General features: G+C 43.9%; 1 protein-coding gene across 2 annotated transcripts; it reads right to left on the bottom strand.

The window, feature by feature from the left end:
- Window positions 1–211: 211 nt before the first annotated feature.
- Window positions 212–24332, bottom strand: LOC125545872 (MADS-box transcription factor 51-like). 2 transcript variants are annotated; one of them, XM_048709928.1, is made up of 5 exons: window positions 24014–24332; window positions 2137–2209; window positions 1705–1754; window positions 1526–1622; window positions 212–559 (listed from the first exon to the last, which is right to left on the bottom strand). In XM_048709928.1, exons 1-5 carry the CDS (start codon window positions 24196–24198, stop codon window positions 473–475), a joined length of 492 nt encoding a protein of 163 aa, XP_048565885.1. In that variant the 5' UTR covers window positions 24199–24332; the 3' UTR covers window positions 212–472. The 2 variants fall into 2 exon arrangements, with proteins under 2 accessions (XP_048565885.1, XP_048565884.1); XM_048709927.1 differs by having other exon boundaries at window positions 2128–2209; window positions 24014–24328.
- Between the last annotated feature and the right edge of the window lie 279 nt (window positions 24333–24611).

Raw genomic sequence — 24611 nt, 5'->3', positions numbered from 1 at the left:
GCTTTCATTTTTCTCCAAAAAATGCAAGCAGCCAAGTGAGGTTCCAAAAAATGCGTGTCAGGTCAGGCTCGCGAACTCTTGCTAGATACAGCAGCATGCCACTCGATAACAGCCATATTTAGTTTCAGAGGGACCCTTCTGAACCCACCAAAGTTTGCCATTCAGCTGCAGATCATAAGAGATGAGCATCGGCACAACATCAAAACAACAGTTACTCCAGGAACAAGCATACGTAATTAGATTAGCCAACTCACACAGTCCTAGGTACAACGGGGTCTCTTTATAGCACGGACACTGTATTATTATTAGTATTATTAAGCCACGCTTTCGCTAAAATTTCCTCCCTTACAACTTACAAGTAGCAGCCCTGGCAACTAATTCTTGCCCATTAACAGCCTAACTGGGGAACAGTGTGTTGGGGGAAGCAACATAGTACCAAATGCATACACAGCACAGGGGAACTTTGCTCTGCTCAAGCCTTCCTCCCATTCTCCTGCCCCGTAGGTCCGTAGGAGCTCTCTCCGCTCGTGCTCCCGCCACTATTTTGTTTCACCAAAGTCTGCACTCCAGCAACAACAGAGCAAAACTCAAATTAGATAAACGTACTCTGGGAATTATGTTGAGGGAATCAGAGTACCAGCAAAAATCCTGTTTGCAGGCAATTAACTGACAGGCTCTACTGTAATGAGTGGCACATTTTGGTTGTTGTTTACAACAGAAATCGACGGTTGCCACTTCGTCCCCATTGTGTTACTAGGAATATTAATGCTATGAATAAGTGCACTTGCTGACATACTGAACTAGTACTTCTGAATAAGCTCTCCCCGCAAAAAAATAATCTGAATAAGCTTAATTCTAATATAGCCAGAAAATATGCTAACATCTGTTATCTTGTCTCACAAGGCATTTGCTGGAAGGTCCACAATTTTCAGAACTGAGGTTAGATTTCTCCATGCATATGCTTGTCCATTACTTGGACAATATCCACAAGTATATACCTCTGCACACACAAGGCTGCGTCATCTATGCTTAATTTAGTAAATCTGCTAATAGTTAAGTGCTCATGAATTATCCTGAAACTACCAAGCCAACCACCACAAGTGGCCACCTGAATTTATTTTTGTTGACCTATTATCTACCAATATATAGGAAACATTCAGGCTCATTGTCTTAAGATGGGTATTTTATTGAGTGATTTTCTTCGTTCTGCTTAAGAACATATAATCAAATGAGAACTCTTACACCTCATCAATGGATACTTGCAGTATCAGTTCAGGAGGAGAAAAACATATTTTTTGCTTGAGGAACGGAGATTAATTACGTTTAGTTGAGCACCCAGCTTGGGACTGCTGAAAGTAATATAATTCTAAGTGTGTGCTACATTTTTGGAGTAATCTTAAGCTTAATCGGGTGAAATTATGAGAGAAAGCACCGCAATTTTTCAGCAACTTCTGTCAATCACGACCCAGAAACTGGAATCTCATCAATACATAGCTTGACTACAGAAAAAGAAACGAAAGTTAACCTTCTTAGATTCTGTAATTCTCAGAGCATCCTTTAGTAGTTTCTCCAGTTTCTCCAAACTACTGGCATCTGAATTGTCAGCATTATTATCGAGAGACCTGCAGTTCAATAATAATCAGCTAAATGTCGAACACAATAAATGACGAACTGGGAAACATTTTGAGAAGTCTCAAGGGCTACCAGGCAGCAATCTCGCTAAGCCTTGACTGCATATTTGAAGGATCTTCATCCTAGTACAGAACAAAAGTATCTTGTCAAAGAGGTATATGGGTATAGATGCTGTCATACAATTCGGCCATGTAGGATACGAAATAGGTACTTACCACTACTACCTAGTCTTAGTACATAGATAGTTCGGTCAGATAAAAGAGTAGCTACATTTACAGAATGTTACCCATATAGCATCAAATGTGCTGCATTAGCTACACAATTCTTGATTACAGGCATTAACATCATGCATAGTGTGTTTCTAATGCAACTAAAGGATTATAAACTGAGGAATGCAACTGCAGTATCAAAACCTTTCTGCTACACTCCTACAGGTTCCATAATTACACAGGCTGCAAGGTATGCATTGATAAAAAGTGATGTAAATTGTTTTACGTTGCTGACAGTTGCATCTTCTTGAATCAAGTTCCTTCCGGGCACCGCAAATTGCTGATACCGGTCATATGTACCTTCAATGCTGGAAACAAAACTTTGGCATTAGAGATTATTGTAAATTAAAATTTGAAAAATCACTATACTTTCAAGTTTAAGGATTTGCCGGCATTTTCCAAAAAAAATAAAAAAGAGGAAAACCCGAAAAGTAGAGCTCGTGTATTTTTTTCTTATAGTTTGGTTATGACCTCTATACTGGTTAAAAATGTTACCTTTATCTGTCCAAAGAATATATACTTTGTACCTTCATATGTTAATGGAGATGTTGTTGGACCAGAGTGGTTGAGAGACTTTGAAGAAAATGAATCTTATACTGACAGCAAATTTTGAGAGCATATTAAAAAAATCTTATCATGTAGCAAGTTTTTGGATGATGAAAGCACAAACCCTGTGGTATGAAAACACTTTTCATATTGTTAATCTTTAATCTACAATTTGGTGTTATTGACCTTAAGTCACACAACTTGAAAAAGATAGTGTTCCCATAAAAAACATTTGACTGGATGTGATCCCATAATTCAGTGAAGTCTCTGTTTCTAGGCTAGCTAGCCCATAAGCCATTAATTTGTGGCTTATATATGGGCAAAGACGGTCAAATGTCAAATATAACAAGTTGACCATGCGAGTCGGTACCTTTAGAAGTAGTCACATTGATTCAAGTTTTACAGGTCCCAAATACATAATGGCGTAGTGGCAATTTTCCCATACACTTGTCTATTCTTCTTGTTCATTTTGCCTTTGGAAATACAAAGGTAAAATGTCCATCATCACATATTGTCGGAGCTAGATCCGGCAGATCCCTCGGAAGGGTACCCTAGCTAGGTAACTTGGCACGATGGTAACGGAAGCAAAGATTTACCCAGGTTTGTATGTTGTCCTACCGACGAGACCGGCCCCCGGCTTATATAGCATACCGGGGGTCCTAGGGTTACAAATCCTAGTCGGCTACGTCGGTAAAGGTAGAATCCTCCATGGCTCCGGTATTTTCGGATTGTACTCCAAGTCTTGGAAGCCATTTTCTTGGTATGACAACTTAGGAAGAGATACATGGAGCAAAAGAAGGACCTACATATGGTGTTCATGGACTTGGAGAAGGCCTATGATAAGATACTGCGGAATGTCATGTGGTGGGCCTTGGAGAAACACAAAGTCCCAACAAAGTACATTACCCTCATCAAGGACATGTACTATAACATTGTGACAAGTGTTCGAACAAGTGATGTCAACACTGGTGACTTTCCGATTAAGACAGGACTGCATCAGGGGTCAGCTTTGAGCCCTTATCTTTTTGCTTTGGTGATGGATTAGATCACAACGGATATACAAGGAGATATGTCATGGTGTATGCTTTTTGCGGATGATGTGGTGCTAGTTGACGATAGTCGGACGGGGGTTAATAGGAAGTTAAGAGTTATGGAGACAATCCTTGGAATCGAAAGGTTTTAGGCTTAGTAGAACTAAAGCCTAGTACATGAGGTGCAGTTTCAGTACTACTAGGCGCGAGGAGGAGGAGGTTAGCCTTGATGGGTGGTTGATGCCTTAGAAGGACACATTTTGATATTTGGGGTCAATGTTGCAAGAGGATGGGGTTATTGATGAAGATGTGAACCATCGAATCAAAGCCGGATGGATAAAGTGGCGCCAAACTTCTGGCATTCTGTGTGACAAGAGAGTGCTACAAAAGCTAAAAGGTAAGTTCTATAGGACGGCGGTTCGCCCCGCAATGTTGTATGGCGCTGAGTGTTGACCGACTAAAAGGCGACATGTTCAACAGTTAGGTGTGGCGGAGATGCGCGTGTTGAGATGGATGTGTGGCCACATGAGGGAGGACGGAGTCTGAAATGATGATATACGAGATACAGTTGGGGTAGCACCAATTGAAGAGAAGCTTGTCCAACATTGTCTGAGATGGTTTGGGCATATTCAACACAGGCCTCCAGAAGCTCCAGTGCATAGCGGATGGCTAAAGCGTGTGGACAATGTCAAGAGAGGCCAGGGTAGACCGAATTTGACATGGGGGGGGGTCCGTAAAGAGAGATCTAAAGGATTGGAGTATCACCAAAGAACTAGCCATGGACAGGGGTGCGTGGAAGTTTGCTATCCATGTGCCAGAACCATGAGTTTGGTCGCGAAATCTTATGGGTTTCACCTCTAGCCTACCCCAACTTGTTTGGGACTAAAGGCTTTGTTGTTGTTGTTTTTTTACTCTAAGTCTTCCGGAGTCTTCGCAGAATTTTCCATGGGCCGCCCAATGCGGCACAGGACGGAACCTACCCAGGGGTCCTCAACCTGGCCCACCAGGCCGTGAACCGACGTGGTGAGAGACCCATGGGCTGGGACAACGTCACATATCACTACTTGGCATGAGAAATAGATATAAATAAGATATAAAGTGATCCCAACTATTTGACTTTAGGAGTTCAAGAAAGTTTTAGGATGATAGGCATGTCTAATTAGGTCTAGTAGTTGGTTGAAAAGGATTTAAACCTCTTCAACTATTATATTTTCAACATTTTTTATGAAAAATATATCTTATTAATGCTATTCTATTGCATGACTCAAGGTACATATATGGATCAAGAAATACTTGAAAATGGGCATCCCTTCTTTAGATTGTCTCACAAGATGATGTAAAAATCATCTTAAGTTTGTTTTCTTGAGACCGTATGAATTATCATTCTTGGTTTGAAATGAAGTGGAAAAGGCATATAATGTGGTTAGTGAATCTTTTCTTTTGAGGGAAATGTGGTACTCCCTCCTTCCATCTATATAGGGCCTAATGCGTTTTCCGAGGCTAACTTTGACCAAACGTTAGAGTAACAATATATGACATGCAACTTACACAAAGCATACCTTCAAATTCGTATGCCAAAGGAGCTTCCAATAATATAATTTTGATAGTATACATCTCATGTGCTATTAATCTTGTCAATAGTCAAAGGCTGTCTTGAAAAACACATTAGGCCCTATATAGATGGAAGGAGGGAGTAAGTGAATCTTAGAATCTAATAAATAACTTTGATGATGGCAATATTTAATACTAGGTGTTAACCATAGCTTCTCAACAATGTTTATTAGATTCTTCGATTTTCATTTCAAATTTTGGTGGGTTCAACTATTTCACAAAGCAAAATGATATGCTAGTGTAGGACTAATATTTACCTCTAAAAGGTCGAATGTGCAACTAGAGAGGATGTCTAAATAGGCAACTAAAAAATCAAAGCACTAAAGTGGAATTTGCAAAAGTGTAAGGCTTACTAATGCATATATAGGCAGAAGAAACTATATGACGAGAGGCAACCTAGAAAATCTACTACCAACACGCAAGCAAGCTATGCAAACACAACAAGCATGACGATTGTGTGGGAGTAACTAGCTAAGAGTACATAGAGAAGATGATATACTTCTTAGAGTTCGAATCTAGTGGAGAGGCGTGCACGCCAAGTACCTCAACCGCAAAGGTCTAGCCTTCTTCCTCTTGAGCTTCGGCCACGAACTCTGAGCCCTAACACCAAGGGTAGATCTTAGTCGATGTTCTGCCTTCACAACATGCAGAGCAATTCCACAAGGTTGACTGCTCACGGGTGACTCCTACCATCCAGTAGTCCCCAAACCTAAGAGAAATAGATGCAACGAATCCTTGGTGGCAAACTTGATGCTCTGCTTGGTTAAGATCTCAAATAATCCCACTCCCTTCCCATAGCCACTCTCTTGCAACTTAGGGTTAGCTTAAAGGGGGCTTAAAGAGGTGGGCAACAGCTCACTGAAGACAACAAATCAATTTGCCAAAGTGTTCCATGTGCAAGGGGTTATAGTTTCCCCTATATATATATAGCTCAACTTCAAAACCAGTCGAGAATTTTGATATATTCTGATGCTCTCGCATGTGCGCCAAAATGTCCAAGGCACCTTGTTCCAATGATTAGTAAAATGGATATTACCACTGCCATTATGCAGTCCAAATACTCCGACATTCTGAATTTGAAACAGAGTCTCTCTTGACAAAGGTCTGCACTTTGCCTCGGCTAACACACCCGGACATTCCAAACTAGCAACCCTAGATACTCTAGGGTTCCCTGATCCATTTTCTCTCACCTTCTCTTAGATAGGGGATGTGTTTGGTTTTAGCTTTTTGTGGCGACGATGTTTGAGTGAGCATTGAAATTCTCTTTCAAGTCTTGGACAAGGGAAGAGTTAGTTCGAGTCTAAAGATAGGTCGTAGGCCAAGGTACCATACTCAACCACAATGGACTCTACTTGCCACCATCACCTCAATCCTCCTACCAAGTGGGTGCAAAGGGACCTTTGTAGGGACAAGATAATAAAATGCACCAACCTTGAGGGGCATGATAGTGCACGATATCGAGGGTGGCCAAGCCACCAGGAAGTCGGTAACCTTGCCGGCCCTACGGCTCCTCGGTCCGTAGGAAGTCGTCCTTTTGGAAGGTTCTCACCTTGGCATGCAAGTCAAGGAGTTCCTTGCCTTGTCTGAACTCTAGGTGGGTTAGCAAACCATGTAACCCGAAGCCTCGTCCCCCTTTATAAGGTGAGGCCGGGGTTAGTTCGAGGCATCTAATATCATTACCATAGTCTAGATAGCATCATCTCCACATACATTGTAACCCCTCATACGAGGTGTTTTCCCCCGTTAATCAAATCCAAAGCAGGAGTAGAGTATTACCTTCGTGATGAGGGCCCGAACCTATGTAAACTCCCTATGTGCAATCCCCTCTCATGCTTCTGGTCCTACGCACCATCCTATTGGGATTACTGACGATTATTAGTACTGCCAGGACACGATGCATCTAGACCCTAATGTGTTTTGGTATTGATGACTATATGATTGGTGGGACTAATGTCGGTTATCAAGTTTATCCCAGGACATTGGTCCCTCGGTGAATCATGATGGAGATGGTTGACCCCCCCCCCTCCCCCCACACACACATTTCAAAAAGTAAAAGGCCTTTTCCGGATATCTTTTGGTTTATTTCAGTCATAGGAGCCACACTATTAAAGGGGGTCAAGGTGATTGTGCAAGTTCTTCGAACATTTCTTGGTTTTATTTGAGTGATAAGAAAGCCACACTATTAAAGGGGGATGAGGTGATTGCGTAAGTTTGGGAATCATGCAAATATCATATACACTTGTCACCTCTAGTACCTACACTTAACCTACTCAATTTCCTGTTGTTGTTGTGACCCTCGGGTGCCTGGGGAGGGAAAACTCTCTGGTTACCCTGGGTCCCACGAGGTCTCCTTTTCCCCTGGCCAAAAGTCTCTTGATGGGTCGGGTCCTCGGGGTGCAGGTTTTCTCTTGGGTTACCCCGGGTCCCCGAGGTATGCTGGAAGGCAATGACTAGAATTGGGGTGAAGGGCATCTATGCCCACCCTTCTTCCTCCTCTAGACCTAATCCTCCTTTGAGCTTCTCCACTAATGTCACAACCTAAAAGCTTGATTCCTCTTGGTTCCTCCACTCAACTCCACCAAACTTTGAGGATTAAAAGAGAACCATCTGATCTAGACATCCACCAAACCAAATCGTGATCCCCGTACTTATTTTTCACCAAACTTGTTACTCTTAGAGATTTGGGACTCCTAGGTGGCACATTTATAAGTAGTGACATTGATTCAAGTTTTACGATATCTATCATAACTAGTTATCTTTAATAAGTTTTGTATGACAAAATGGTGTGGTTAAATTTTTGGATAGTGGTGTTAGCCTAATGTGTGAATGAGCTCGAGTACTTGGATTTAGCCCAAGACATAATATCATGGTGGCGATTTTCCCATACACTATCTATTCTTATTCATTTTGCTTTGGAAATATGAAGGTAAAACTTACATCATCACATATCACCATTTGGTATGGGAAATAGATATGAATAAGATATGAAGTGATCTTGGTATTTGACTTTAGGAGTTTAAAAGTTCAATAAGATAGACTACATAGAACCGCTTCCAAGCGCAAAATGGGCTTTATGATCTGTAGGTGTGACTAGCAACTATTGCAACTAGGTAAAAGTGGAGTTGCTAGCCAAATGTCTATCATCCAACAAGAAAATATATTTTGGCAAAAAAATATCATTGGAGGTCACACGGACAGTGCCTTGATGTCCAACTGCACTACATCAGAGTTAATGCCAAGGCCTTAGGATCAAGGTATGCTTGGGTTCCTTCACGCAAACCAATTTATCAAGGTCCTCGAGGGAGGCAACAATATCTTTCTAAGCGGATTGAATAATAAATTGGTTCAATGACAATAGAAGAGACATGAGTTGTTGCATGCCAACGTTAACAAGCCATCACATTGTCATGGTTGTGCTGTCAAATATTCATACCTTTTCTTTCGCCAATAAATGGAGGACCTAGTTAAGGAGCCTGAACCCAAGATTTGAACTGATTCCACATGATATTAAATATAAGAATTATATAAAGTACCGCGATGATACTAAAGTGGGATCTCACTTGTCCCAATTTACCTCCTATTTGGCATCATAACCCCACACATATTTCTCTATTTTAATTTACATCACTAAAGAAGGGGCTAAGTGTGCGATCAGTAGACAATACACTTCCAGCAAGTACATTCACTACAACTACTTCCATACACTCTAGGGATGGCTTGCCCCATCGACCATATTGCTTGATGTCAATACTACTGAAGTGTATATGTGGATTGCCTAGCCCTTCTCATCGAGTTTAGACTTCCATACTAGCATGAAGCTTAACATGGTATCCGAGCCGAAGGTCTTCAGTGCAAGTAGTGGCTTTCGTGATTTATTCAAAAATTGGTGTTGCCCACTTTTGGTTGAGTTTGGTCCACATATAGGCCTCTTGAGCCATACCTCTGAGTCTATTCACATGTTGACTTCTCGCGTCACATTTGAGAGGGGGTGTTGAAGTGTATATGTGGATTGCCTAGTCCTTCCCATCAGTTCGGACTTGTTGTGTTGGCTAGTGCATGAAGCTAACAAATACAATCCCAAAGGCGTGAAATTTCCACTACCCTTGATTTTAAGTTGAAGTCCCTCCAACAAGAAACCACTTGAAAGACCATGCCAAAATCGATCAATGCTTTCTCGGGTTGGGGAGTGCACCAGGAGAATTTGCTCTAACCTAGTTTTAGGCTGAAGTCCCTTGTGAATGAAGCCGCTTGAAGGACCATGCTCTGACTGCGAGATGGACATAGAAGGATCTTTTGTTATTATCAAAACCCATAAAATTTCTTACAATTACCACAAATATGGTCCAGGGGAGACAAATGAACATGCATCTCCTCCAGAAGGCAAAAATGAAGTGTTGGTTTTGCGACATAGTTGAAGGATGTGGGAGATAAGATCGAACTAGGGACATTGGAGAATCTAATGTTATTATCAAAAATGAGAAAACTTTAGTACAATGGCAACGAAGGTGGTCCAAGAGAGAAAAATGTACACACCTCTCCTTAAGAAGTCACGAGTGAAGTATTGATTTCACCATAATAGCAATGATAGCCCCTCCCTATGTCTATGCAAACGTGGGAGCTAATTGTCGTTAGTGATAGGTAATGGGCGAGGGTATCATATCAAACCATCATGAACATCTCTACCGATTGGGAGGCTGTCGGGATGCCCAATCGACCACACTATTGTACCGGGACTATCATCTCTTGTAGGGTTAGGTAGGTTCTACACCTATAAGATATGCACCATGAGGTCATATTAGAGTATCAACAAGAGTCATAGGTGCAGACTAAATGGTGTTCTAGTTGAGAATTTAAAACAAAGCAAAGGCTGATCATTTCATACATATACTCGATGTAAACCACACTACCATCTACTGAACTATCCATTAAAATTGGGATGGAAGTGTGTAAATTATTCAACAAACAAGTTATAACATTGGTAAAAATAAAAGAATAACATGTAAAACTTGGGACATTAGGCATGTAGATAATAAAGTTTGGCGCATAGTTATGAAACAACAGTCATATTTTTTTCTACTTTTATTACCATAAACACATGGATTATTACTTTTATTCATTATCGATCTCCCTTCGCCTGAACCAGTACAGATCTAATTTCTCCGAAGATGGTGCTTTTCGTCTCAAGCTTGCTGAGGAGGTGTCAGGGGAGGGGATGACTTGTCCGATGTCGATGACGCTGGTCATGTTCAACAACGAAGACTCCAAACATTTGGGTGTGTGTGTGTTACCAGCTATATTGGACATCACAGCACTCACACTTCTTCGTCTTGAGCACTACGACTCTAACTTATCCTTTGACTCATCCTTGGGCAAGGATTCTTGCGTGCCCTCCCTAGAGTCCTCTGAGATTGTGCCAAGCCATCTCGGCAAGGCGTCGAAGCAATATGACAACATCATGCCCGTTGACGCTGTTTAGGAGATGTTGGATGCTCCCCCTTCAACGTCACACTCGGTTGTCCCTTCACCACCCTTGGCGGCTCACAAGGGCGCAAGGTTGTCCACATAACCTCTATGAAGAGGCCAATGCCCTAAAGGCTTTGAAGAATCTAAGGGACAGTGCTTCTAAACCCATCACTAGCTCCATGTATTCGTTTAAAGTTCTAGCTTTTACCAAGACTATAGCTTTCGAAAGTGACTGCAAATCCTTCACCACACTTGGCGGCCTGCAAGTGCGTCAGGCTGTCCCGCACAACCTCCAACATGGAGAGGGTCATGTCCCTCAAGGATTCCAAGAACCTACGAGGTATTTCTTCTAAAATTATGTCTAGATCATTTCAAGTTCTTACTTTTACTAAGACTCCATACATTCTGAAAGTGGTAGCGGACAGCCATGTGATATTTAGGTAGGAGAAGGGGTCCCCTATGGATCGGATCACTAGTAGGAGGGCATATGAACTTGTCCAAACCCCCCTGGCTGAGCGTGTGGCTAAATGTACCCTGCTCCGCACCTGCATGACTGAGGCAAAGACCAAAGCTGTAGAGGGGTCATCCATGGTTGGGCGGGGTTTGAAATCAGAGGTGGATGCTAAGAAACCTAAACAACATACCTTGTTTACAACTTCTATGGCCAAATGCAAACCCACGACATGTGGGGGCCATGGTCGGGGTAGAGGTGGTCGGTCCACCTCAAGGGTGAGGACCATATCCCCGGCTTGATAAGGCGATAGCTAGCAAAGTTCATTGATCATGAGAAGGTTTATTTTGTTGGGATTAGAGAGACCGTCATGCAATCCTTTTCTGATGTGGCGTTATGTGGCGTTAACTCGGGTGTGCGCTTTCTCGTGGACTTGGGTTCCAGCGATAGGTCACTCATGCGGTCTCCTTTTGGGTGCCGACGAGGACTCATTCGAGATTGGCACTGTTAGTCAGGGTGGATTCTTTGTCAGCAAGGAGCCGACTCGGCGCGACAATCACTTCAAGTTGGAATTGTTTCTGGTTTATGGTTCGGTGAACCATTATGGTCGGCTCCATAGTAAAATTGAAGCCTCACCCTTTCCAGTTATTACCTCATGTAGTGAAGTAGTAACAAGAACAACAGCCCATCAATCGGGGCTTAGCTGATTTGTTCGATGATTGGATAACATACTAGCAATTTCGGAAGTTTTAGCGTGGGTTCCATGCTTCATGTAGTTCCTCTCTTCAATGAGTGGGACACTAGGTACCACATGTGCTCACTTTTTGTCACGTTGAGGTTAGGTTCTAACCATTGCCCCTTTTGCTGGACACAGGTGAGTACCACGTCCAACACGGAGCCCATTTTTTCGAGACACGTGTTCTAGAAAGGCAGGATTCTATAGTTTGTGAGAAAGAAGTGGCTCAAGGCCCAATCAGGCCTCCTCACTGCTACGGTCCCCTTTGTGATGCATTAGACCAATGACAATATAGTGTTTCTAGACTTTGACATTACCTCAAGGGCTAGGGGCAACTGGGGTGGATCTCATAAGAGGAAGAAAGCTTCCTTAACGATTGATATCAAGGTCTTGGACCTTAGAGCAAATCTGGTCTGCTTTTCTCCCATTTAGTGGGCTAGAATATACGTCCTCAAATACGAAATGAGCTTCATTCCTAGTTGCAAGCAGTTGTACTGGAGGCAGAGGGGCCGCCAACAATTGAACTTGAAGGGAGAGTTGAACACCTAGTACTTTCATGTTGTGGCCAAGGGGAGAAGTCAATGGTGTAACATTCTATCCCTTCATGACGAAGACTCGGCTATTTTGGATAATGTTGCCTTGTAGCAACATATTTATGACTTCTATCTTGAGTTGGTTGGCTATAGGGACGAGCTTCCGTCTTTACCTTGCCTCAAAGGAGAACATGAAGGTGTCAGATGATGAGAATGTGGTGCTAACAACACCCTTCCCCCTTAGGACTTTGAGGCAGCTCTTAGGGATACCCAATCGGATCCCCAAGGCCTAATGGCTTCCTGGTAGCCTTCTATAGGTTGTTTTGGACCATGCCTGGTGGCCGAATCCACCAAGTGGGCACTTCATTCATGGCTTGATTAACATCAAGCATCTGCTTGTGGGGCCAAATTCTTTAACTAGTCGACGACTTCACTCGTGACTTGGTTGACATAAAGCATTTGAACTTTGGGGTGTTAATTTTGCTCCCTAAGGTGGCAGGGACAAAGACCATTTGCCAATATAGCCCAATTGCATTGATTAACATAGTGTTCAAACTTGTTGCTAAGGGCTTTGCGTGCCGGCTCTCTCCGGTGACCAATAGGATCAGCCACCCCAACCAGTTGACCTTCATCCTAGGGTGGAACATACTCGATTGGATTGTGGTTCTTGACGAAGTGTTGGGTGAGGTGCATTCTTCCAAGGAGGAGGCTTCCTAGGGCCAGCTCAACTAGGGTTTTTCCAAGGACATGATGGCATGATGCATAAGAACTTTGACCCCAATGAGTTAGTAGGATCATGCAGTTGTTTAGAGGGGTAAATGGCCATCAACATCAATGGCGTCCAGGGCCCCTTTTTAGGAACACCAGGTGTGTCCTTTCAACCTAATTGTTGATGCCTTGCCTGCCATGCTTGAGGGAGCTAGGGCTGCAGGTCATATTCGAGGAGTGGAGGGTTGACCCGCCCGCCTCCAATATGTGGATGATGTCATCGTCCTCATTAGGAATGATCCAGTTGGCATCACCAACCTCATGTGCTTTGAGTCCATCTGGGACTGAAGACCAACTTCGAGAAAGGCTAGACGGCTGTGATGGGGGTACAACTTAGGGTCAGTTCCAATATGCGAGTGATGCCCTCATCCTCATTAGGAATGACCCAGTTGGCATCATGAATCTCATGTGCTTTGGGTCCATCTAGGAGTGAAGACTAACTTTGAGAAAAGCTAGACGGTTGTGATGGGGGTATAACTTAGGGTCAGTTCAGATCCATGCACATTATCCGAATTGCAAGTTTGGTTCACTTCCTTACATATCTTTGTGTTTCAGATAGGGTCATGGAGCGTGTCGAACCTTGGCAGGGAAAACACATGTCCTTCTGTGGAAAGTGGATCAACATCCATGCATGTCTCTCTAGCCTTCCCATGTACACCATGGGCCTTACCTTCTTCAAGATGCCATCCATGAGAAATTTGATAAAGTTAGGTCTAGATTCATTTGGCAGAAAGGAATAGGGCAAGCAGAATTACCACATGTTTTAATGGAACACATTGTGTTCCCCTAAGAAGGTGCTGGACTTGGCATCATCAACAGCAAACTCATGAGTTGGTGCCTTTTAGCTAAGTGGGTGTGGAAAATCCTCAAAGGCAGGGGGCCTATGGCTAGAATCTTTAGGAAGAAGTAGCTTGCAAGGGAACTTGTCATCCCAAATATCATAGGGTCTCGCATTTATGGAAGTCTATATCAATGGTTCGATGCCTCCTCTAGGTGGGTGCTAAACATTCGATTGGAACTGACCATGCCACTTGCTTCTAGCTATACACTGGGCGGGGATGGGACCGCTTTGCAATTCCTTTCCCCGCCTCTTAGAGATTGCGGGACGATCAATGATTGATGGTTAAAGATGCCTGGAGCGTGGGCCAGTGTTAGGACATTTCCCGTCTTTGTGTTTTGGGTGATGATGAGAGCTCTCCTTATGGTCTAATCATGTGTTAAGTTCTTCAGGTTCTCTATGCTCACGTACGCATCGATTAGACATTCTCTATGGAAGGAAAAGATCGAAGACGGAGTTTTCTGCGTGTTTATTTCCTTAGTCGTAGGAAACCAATACTATCAAGAAGGAATCCATTGGAAGGCATGGGGTGAATCATTGCACGTACACTCTTCTCGTCACCCACCATTACCTTCCGTTCCATGTAGAGAGAGGTCCCTTTTGGTTCTTTCTGGTGCAGTGGTTTCTCCTCAGCGGTTGTACCGCCCACTAGGGCGGTTGTACCGGCTCAACCACCGCCCCAGGGGTGATACCCTGGGGTTGCATCTCCCAGGTTCTTGCCAAGAACTCTGGAGTTGTACATTGGGCGGTTGTATCGGCCGGCTACCGCCCGACCACCGGACTCGCTTCTATGATAGGGCGGTACTTGGGCGGTGGTGGCCTGGTTGTCTCGGTTGTGCTCTGCATACCGGTACTACCGAGTGTCCTGAGCGGTTCTACCGCTTGGGACTTAGCCACCCCTAGCACCAGGAGCAGGCGGTAGTTCCGGAGCACTACTGCTCGACCACCGCCCATAGGGGTGACCCCCTTCTGGTTTCAAGGCGGTGGGTGAGCGATAGGGAAGCGGTTGGTCCGGTTATTCCTAATAACCGGTACTGCTGCTCTAGCGTCGATTGTACTGCTTGTTAGGGTTTCAGCAGCTTACCCATGATTCCCGGTTGTACCGGGGAGAGGAGTGGTTGTACCGCTGCAGTATAAAAACTGTTGTAACGGTTGGATCTTAGGGTTTCCTATATAAGGGGGTTTCTTCCACCTACCCCCTTACCTCTTGCCTCTCTCTCTCCACCATTAATGCCCTTCAAGCTTTCTTGCCCGATCTCTCTCTCTAGCCACTCAGACTTGTTGATTTGCTAGGGATTGAAGGAGGAGACCTAGATCTACACTTCCACCAGATATTTGATTCCCCCATACTTTCTTGTGTGGATTTTGTTACTCTTGGGTGTTTGAGCACCCTAGACGGTTGAGGTCACCTCGGAGCCATATTTCATTGTGGTGAAGCTCCATGGTTTCGTTGGGAGCCTCCAATTTGGTAGTGGAGAGAACCCCAACCTTGTTTGTAAAGGTTCGGTTGCCGTCTTCAAGGGCACCACTAGTGGAATCACGACATCTCGCATTGTGTGAGGGCGTGAGGAGAATACGGTGGCCCTAGTGGCTTCTTGGGGAGCATTGTGCCTCCACGCCGCTCCAACGTAGACGTACTTCCCCTCAAAGGGAAGGAACTTCGGTAACACATCCTCATCTTCTCCGACTCCACTTGTGGTTATCTCTTACCTTTACTTTGTGCAAGCTATTATTGTGTTGTATCCTTTGCTTGCACTTGTTGTTGTTGGATGCATCCTATAGGTTGTTCACCTAGTTGCACATCTAGACAACCTATTTTTTGCTAAACCTAATTTGTTAAGAAAAGCTAAAAATTGGTAGTTGCCTATTCACCCCCCTCTAGTCAACCACATCGATCCTTTCAGCCAGAAGTGGCCGCGGTTCGATAGGACATTTGGGCAGAAGACTTGGTACTATGGATGGAGACGAGCCACCTGCATGCCAATCAAAATATCTTCGATTGCGAGGACACCTATATTTTGACCTTGGTAAAAATCAAGTGAGTTCACCACCACTCCGTCTAGTGGGCGCTCCTCCAAGGAGTTGGTATCTTTGAGCCAGGAGTTCTTCGAAAAGCAAAGTTCACAACCGAAGTCAGCTCTTCCTTCGACAACTAGCTAGAGATCGCTTGCCTAGTGGATATCAAGTCCATAAGTGATACGATGTCGAGGATGACATGTTCGGCTATGTGGTCACCCCGAGGACAACGACATTATTTTCTTCTCGATTTCCTTGCCCTCTCTCATGGGTTGTTTGGAAAGGCTCGCCGCATATCCTGGGTTTCGTTTCTCGCTCTTGCTTGTCCATTGTGGCATATTAGGAACAAATCTCTTATATGAGGGGTCTTTATTAAGCACCCGGCTGACGGATTATACAAAGTGACTATCTTCTTGCAGCTCTGGAGATTAATGTGCGGGAACTAGAACTCATTGACACTTGAGCAGCTCGTGCCAGGCCTTTGGACACATGGTGAAGCTCTAACAAACCTCGGTTGTTCCATGAAGCACCAGAGGGTGGCCTTCGCGGTCTTCAAGTTTTTTGTTGTTGCTGGCAACCCCCAGCTTGTATCGCTTCGTTTTTTGCTCTTTTGAGCCATTCGGCCCTTGTGGGTCTGTAAGAACTAGCCGTTGTAAAGTTGTAATACCTCCAAAAAGGGATTTAATAGTTTAAAGCCAGGTGGACGCCTCCTTTCTCATAAATGTAATTATAGTTTTAGAACATACATAACTTGTTCAACCATTGTGTGCATTCCTTTTGGCGGAAAAGACCTAAGATGACATGTGCATGTCTCATTAAACTCTCATAAGAGCAAGGAAATAAAATCAAACTAAAGAAAAATAGATCATTATAAGATACATATTTAAATGGGAAAACTTTGTTTTTGCCACTCTAGCTTTTGACCACTTTGCTTATGCCACTGTAGAATTTGACATTTCACTTTTGCCACTCTTAGTTTTTCACAATACATCACAATTGCCATTCCGTGGCAAAAACAATAATTTTAGAGTGGCAATTGCGATACATTGTCAAAATCTAGAGTGGCAAAAGTGAAATGAAAAGCTATTGCTTTTGCCACTGAATGGCATTTGTGATGTATTGTCAAAAACTAAGAGTGACAAAAGTGATATGTCAAAATCTAGAGTGGCATAAGCAAAGTAGGCAAAAACTAGAGTGGCAAAAACAAAGTTTTCCCTATTTAAATGTATATGTAGTTTCACAGTAAAGTACCAATAATAGTATGGAGGTTGTATACAACTTAATAAGAAACAAAACATATAATGATTCAAATTTGAATACTTTTAAACCAAATAGTCATATGAAAGAGTGGTATTGGCAAGAATTTGGACTGTTATATGTCACTTTAAGCACCATAGTAACCAAATCACAAAAAAAAAATCTTTGAAATCTTCTAGTTGGAATTTGGACTGTTATATGTCACTTTAGGCACCATAGTGACCAAATCACACAAAAATTCTTTGAAATCTTCTAGTTGCATCAATTCCCACTAGAGAATAAACACTGAAGTTATATTACCTATGCATATTTTGTTTCACCAAGTTAGACCAACTATGCAAATGATATTGTACACAGCAATCAAACTATATAAAATCAAATAAAACTATTGGAAACACATTAAATGTGAACCCAAAATGCACCATGACAATAAATTTGCAGTACCTATCATAATGGGAATAACCATGTTTTGAAATATAAATATAATTTGTGAATCCGACATTACATTTCAAAAGGTGATATGGTACTTTTGTATAAGAATGACATTCAACTTGCATACCACACATCTATAGTTACAACAATATAAGAGTAATCTAAAATATTTTGGACTAAATGCCCAAAGATAAGCATATAAATACCTATAACTTTGTGCACAATTGGCAAGTATAGACCACGAGAAATGATGGTGACATATTCACTCCAACCTCAAGAAGAGTTTCACTCATTACCTCATAAAAATTCATTTATGCTTGCGTGTTCACCATAATTTAGAGTTAATTAAGGTGTTACACATATTCGACACACTCTTTGTTTGAGTTATGTACATAGTTTTATTTAAAATAATCTAGAAATAAAATAATGCCTTGTCCATTTATTTATTAAATACTAGTTAGACTTTGTTCTTCTTTATTTACTTAGTTTGCAAAAACAAACCATGAAGTCTATATTATTAATAACATTTTGTGACATTTGCTACACATATTAGATTATACTTTGGCATTATAATCGATCATATCAGTTTTATTTTCGACGCAAAATGTACTAGAATTATATAAATAATTAAACCCAAACCCTTTTGTTGAACAACGAAAGTTTTAAGTTCTAGTTGTGAGTCTCAACATAATTAGAATGTTCTTCTTAGAATTTTAGTTTTGGTTCTTTGGTTACTGGTTACCATTCACCTATTTGTATAGTTTGGAAACTATAATTTCTTATAGAAGCGACTAAGAAAGCATATATTTGAAACTACGAGTTGGTGTTCAATTGTGAATCATCTGCAGCTCAATTGGTTTTATTCTTAACCCTATATGCATTTAAGTATCTTTGACATTATTTAGCTTGATGTAGCTAGTTTGATAATTTTGAATTAAATTTGAATGACGAGGCAAAATTGTTTATCCATAATCATTCAAAAATATTCAGTTCAAACCTACATATATACCAAGTGGAATATTAAATCTATAATAGTGACTTCATTTTTTCTACTAGGGCGGTTAGTTTTTCAACATGATTTAAATGTGTGTTTCCTTGGCTATTTAAATATGTAATCCAAGGCAAATATAAGGTTGCACTACAATCATTTGGGATTTTTAGCCGTTGGATCCCACAACTCACTGATTCTAGATGCATTTCTTACTATTTATCCCTTGTTTTCAAGTGCTTGCCTTGTCACCGCATACCATTCTACCATGCATTGTCGATATGTTAAGGCAACAACCCCATGGCATGCATTCCAATTAATCCTCGAATTGCAATTTATCCGGACTAGATTACTTCTCTTAACACTTTGTTTGTGCCCTCCATTTTACTTTCTTAAGTTGCACTCTATAATTTGCGATGAAAGGGTGCTTAGTAGACGTCGACCCTCGCATTTGTCGTCTTGGCTCTCTTAAAATGGTGGTGCCTCCTCGTGTCACATTATGGTTGTTGTGCCACCTTTTATGGCATCTCTTAGTGCAGTGTCTCCTTGTCCATCTGCACTCCATGATCCATTTGAATCATATTGGAGTCTTGGTTTTGAGGTGATTTTGTGTTCAGAGTAGTTAAGACACCAACCCTAGTGGAGTTCTAGAAGTGGTTCAACAGAAGTGCTCACCCATATTCGATATATCCTCAATAGCTTGTCGCTCACTGATTCATGAACGTTGTTTGCTTACACTTCTTTGATCTGGTTCGATTAGAAGTCGGTGTGGTGGTTGCTAAGCTTCATGCACTAGCCAACACAATCAAAAGTCTGAACTGTTGGAAAGGGCTAGACAATCCACATATACACTTCAACACCCCCTCTCACATCTGACGCAGGAGTCAACACGTGACATGCACACAGAAAGGGTCAGCATAATTTTTTTGATAAATTGCGAAAGCCGGTACTTGAACTGAAGACCTTATGCTCTGATACCAAGTTAAGCTTAATGCACTAGCCAACGCAACCAATAGTCTAAACTATGGAAAGGGTTAGGCTATCCATATATACACTTCAATAGCGGCACTGACTGGTCAAGTAGTAGCTAGTTGCTTTCACCGGGGTGCTTTAGTGGATGACAAATGTTTAACCAACTCCAGGTAATAACCTAGCTTTGGTCAGTTAGGGCGAGCGATGGAATTTTGAGTTCCAAGGTGAAACCTTTGGCCTTGCCTTTGTTCATTGGATCTGGCATGTCATCCCCTTCATGCATGCATTCTTTGATGTCTCTTGTAATCTGTTCTTCACATGTTGTTTCATATTGTTAAGTGAGGTGAATTCAAGCTAAACCCCTTGTTTTTGCGAGTTCCAACAATGTCAACAAACATTCAAGTGATGCTACCTTTTAGAAAGCAATGTCTTGGTGGTCCAAATAATGCTACATGTATTGTTTATGGTTCCTTGTCTTGTGATTTGATTAATGCTACTTGTATTGTTTATAGCTAGTGATTTAGTTGAACTAAGTGGTAGGTTCCAAAAGAAGGTCTTCATGTCGTCGATGGTGGATTCCTCTGAAGTTTTATAAACAATAGGCCTCTGCCATGATCTTATAACACATCAACGATCTTTACTTGGGTTACCAGCTTCACAGAAAAGAAAAAAAAGCCCGCACACAGGTGAATTTCTCCAATGTTATGCATGTGTGGCATATTCTACCATATGTATGCATCTTTCGATCTTGGAGCTATAGGATGCATGCGGCACACGTTAGAATTTATTTCATTGTCAAACAACCATCCATACAACCACCTGGAACATGTACCTATGACGTGACGAGTTCTGGAAATGTTCCAAAACGGGAGTGTTCACCCATTTCGACCCCCGGCATGGCGGCGATGATCATGCGCATTGCGTGGTTACACTTCTTTCTATCAGGTTTGATTAAAAGGCAATGATCATTGCCACTAGGCTAGGCAAGCAGTAGTTGGTCACTTTAGCCACCGTTGTTTCGACAAAAGGCAACAGATCTTTGGCTAATGATCTAGCTTTGGTTGGTTGGGTTGAACGATGATCTAGCTTAATCATTGAAGCATAGCTCTAACAAACTACAAGAATTGGACCATAGATCTAACGGGAACCAAATCGCTGAAGCATCACTTCGACGGTAGGTTAATTACTAGAGCATAGCTCTGGAAAAGTGGAGCCAACTTTGAAGATCCCTCAATAGGAACTTTGCAAAGCTCATCAAGATCAGATTGCTACATGACACAAGGCGCACTCAACCAGGTTGAAGCTCTAAACTTCTGTTGAGTTGAAAGACAAAGTCAAGACCAGCAACCAAATCCTGAAGAGCTTGGGGGCTACTATCAACACCATGCCCCAAGGGAAAAGCCACGAAGGACAAATGAGGCCCCGTAACCAAGGGGTGGCCCAATCCCACTACGCAAAGTCCTCTGGCTATTAAGGGGGCATCACCACCTTGGCGCGGAAGACTTGAAGATCTAGTTGTAAACCGACTAGTACTCTACCTTGTAAACCAACCAGGACTCTAATAATCGTACTCCTCAACCACCTATATAAGGGGAGGTAGGGGTCTCTTGATCGGTGTGACTCAATAACCACCTTACAAGCTTCTTACGCATCCAACCTCTGAGGAAAAGCTCCTATACGATCTCATGGACGAACCCTTTGTGGACGCAATCCCTATTACTCATATGTGACCATATCATCGATACAGACAAGTAGGAAGTAGGGTATTACCTCGATCCGAAGGTCCTGGGTAAATCTCCTTGTGTGTACCATCTAGATCTCTGACGGGTTGTTGACAAAATACCACCACAACAAACATTTTCCTAGAGTGCCTTTATGCCTTTGGTGATTTTGTCTTTACTGGTTGGTTCAACAGTTTTAACAAGGCGAATTCGGCCTAAAACACTTTGATTTTGTCCTCCATTGACTAGTACCGACAATATTGGTGGACAAGTGTTGCTACACGATCGATCCCACATGTATAGTTTGTTGGTGATTTAGTTGGATTAAGTGAAACGTTGTCATGGTGGCCCAGTTGATGCTACATGTATTTGTTGGTGACTTAGTTGGATTAAACATTGCGTTTGGTATTGCGATAGATTCTCATAATACCGTTTGTCCCAACTGTTCCCCTATGTTAGTGTTGGTTTGACATGTTTTTTCCTACTATAATGTCTAATTCTTTTAGAGCAGATAAGCATAGAACAACCAATTCAGTAATCGCAAACCGAGCTATCTAATTCGCAGGATTCTAAAAACGCAGGAACGGTCGGCATCCCGCGTTTGTGAGCTCCCGCGTAGCCCACGTCTAGGCGACATGCATGGGGAAAGCTAGACTTCGTCGGCCGGGTCCCCTCTCCATCACCCCCTCCGCTATGCCATCGACGGAGGACCTCTCAGGAAGCCGCGCCGTGCCTCGAGATGGTAGCGGTGGGCTGACTCGTCCTTGCGCGTCGCGATGCCACGCCCCCTCCCCAAACCAGATCTGGTGTTTTGCCTCCTCTACCGGCCGTTGTGTCCTCCTTTGTCGGCTCGGTGTGGTGGCACGGCCTTGGCCAGCTCATCCCTCAGCCTCCTCATGTCCCTCCTCCTAACGCAGCTCCTCCCCTGCTAGTGGTGGAGGCGCTAGAGGCCCGCCTCCTGCCTCTCCCCCTGATGCAACTCTCCTCTATTGCTGGTGGTTGATGGGTTTGAGGCCCTTGGGTGATGGCGACCGAGCTGGCTAAGGCTCGGCCCTGCCTCGGCATTGGTCGGTCCTCGTCCCCGGCGACGTCTCCTCTGAGCTGTGGTTCCGGCTCTTGTGTGTTTGTGCGGTCACTGTGCTATTTTTGGTGGGTGGTTGAGCATCGCAGTGGATTCTTTGCCGTCGCAGTTCTGGTTCCGGCGGCCATGGACCCGTGTGCGTTTTCCAGTGCCCTCCCGGCGTCGCTCCTACCACGGTACTTTGATTGTTGCGTCCTCCCCAATCCTCGGCTCACTGGCGTTTCGGCGGCTACACCCCGACAGCTTGGAATTGTGTTCCCTTTTTTGGTTCCTAGCTTGTCAGTGGTGCCAGTCACCATCCCATCCTCCGTGCCGGCTTTCTTTACCACACCACCCTTCTGACCCCGTCCACCTCCATGTCGTGTTAGTCCCAAAGCTCGTGTTTTTCGGCGATGCACGGTGCCACCCTCGTCGGCGGAAAGCGCAATCCCACCCTCCTTTTGAGGTGGTGGTCTCGACCAGCGGATTAACCTCCTAATCTCTCGACCCCGACCTGGCAGCAATTGGATTTCTCAGTCCTAGGCCAGGGCGAAAGCTCTGCTCGGCTTGCCGACGCTGGCAGCTGCAACACTCGTGGGTGTCGTTTCCCTTCCTGGAGGCGTTGCCATGGCCTTTATCCGTGCCCCTCTTCGAACACCAGGGGAAACCCTTGGTCCGGTCTTCGGATCGAATGGCGGCGACGTCATGACGTCGCTCCCCTTCTTGAAGGTGCCATCTTGCTTGCTTGCGGCGTCCCCGGTGTTGGCTCTGGAGATGTTCGACGTCTTGCCGGTTTGGCCCACCCCATTAGTCCTAGGCCCGGTGGGTTTAGCTGTGTTTTTTTTCTTCTTTGTTCGGGTTGAGCACCCCTTGTCTCTCTGCTTCGAGTATCATGCACACACCTTTCATGTATGTGTTCGTGCCATGTATTGTATCTTTTTATGTACTCTTTACGTTTCCTTCTATCAATGAATGACACACAAGCTTTCCATATTTGGGAAAAGAAAGGAACACAAAAAACTTATGATTACATTAAAATCATATAAAATCATTGTGTAATATAATTTTCCTATTTGTATGCCTTTTTCAGTCACGGCAGTAGAAGCCGGAAAGACGACCCGACGACCCTTTCATTGTCTACGCACGCATCATTTCACTTGGAACTTGTAGCTACGGCATCAGTCATGCGCTGCTTTCGCCTGGATTTGGCACCATAAACACCGTCCCCTCCCCCTCCCACTCCCACTCTCTCTCCTAATCACACCTTTGCGGCCGCTCAAGTCTGCTCCTTTCTCCTGTATGGCCACGCGAAACCCCAAAAAAAAGGCAGCTGACGCCATTAGAAAGCCGTAGCTCCGAATCACGAATCGCCAGAACAGTACTGCTCGTACTACAACATAAACAAGCTCGTGCCCATGCGAGGGCGACGTTACTAGTACCAGCAGTGCACAGATACGAAGCCAAGATCCTAAACAGAGCCACGCATGGTGGTAAGCAAGCCTCTGAGGGATTCTCTCGAGCACATGCCGTGCGCGCGCAGAGCAGAGCAGCCGTCCGCTACCAGCACGAGAAGCCAAGGGGGGGAACGGATTCAGACGTTGGGACAGGTGATTTCGAACGCTTGCAGAGGCGTAATTCGAGCGGATAAATTAAGTGCGGGGGGGCAGGCGAGCGGCGAGCGGCATGCACCTGGAGGAGGCGTACTCGTAGAGCTTGCCGGCGGGGGAGAAGACGAGCAGCGCGACCTCGGCGTCGCAGAGGAGCGAGAGCTCGAAGGCCTTCTTGAAGAGCCCCGCGCGGCGCTTGGAGAAGCGCACCTGCCGGCTCGTCCGGTCCTCGATCCGCCGCAGCTCAACCCGTCCGCGCCGCGCCATCCTCCTCCTCCGGCCGCAGCTCGTCTCTCTGTCTCAGTCCCTCTCGTCGGTGGTGGTGGCGAAGGTAAGTAGGCAGGGAGGAAGGGGGGCGAGGCGACAGGGGAGCGGGGGAGGAGAGGGACGGGGGGCGCGGGTGGGGGCCATGGCCCATGGGGTCCATCCATTGACTAGTCGTCGTTGTATACCTCATACGTGCCGCGCCCGTGCTTCCAATACCTAGGTCGGTTTCGCTCCACGGATTTGCTACGCGTACACAAGTGTTTTGCTATGATCGCCGAATTCAATTTGTTTTTGAATCATATAATCCCCGAATTCATTATTGTATACGTACAATTTTGCCCTCTTTGTTGTGATCCCCGAATTCATTGTCTCTGTTGTACATAGTTGAAAAATATGTTACTCTATATAGTTGT

This window comes from Triticum urartu, chromosome 3 (genome assembly GCF_003073215.2).
Source record: "Triticum urartu cultivar G1812 chromosome 3, Tu2.1, whole genome shotgun sequence".
Taxonomy (NCBI): Eukaryota; Viridiplantae; Streptophyta; class Magnoliopsida; order Poales; family Poaceae; genus Triticum; species Triticum urartu.
Note: the sequence above shows the minus strand (reverse complement) of the source record. Positions and strands in the feature narration are given on the sequence as shown.

Excerpts from the sequence above, each read along its gene's own strand:
- LOC125545872 (XM_048709927.1), bottom strand. The coding sequence starts at position 24,198 with ATGGCGCGGCGCGGACGGGTTGAGCTGCGGCGGATCGAGGACCGGACG. Across the intron at positions 2,210-24,013 it reads TACGAGTACGCCTCCTCCAG|CATTGAAGGTACATATGACC; the intron begins GTGCATGCCGCT and ends TTTTGTTTCCAG. Across the intron at positions 560-1,525 it reads GAATTACAGAATCTAAGAAG|ACTTTGGTGAAACAAAATAG; the intron begins GTTAACTTTCGT and ends GCTGGAGTGCAG.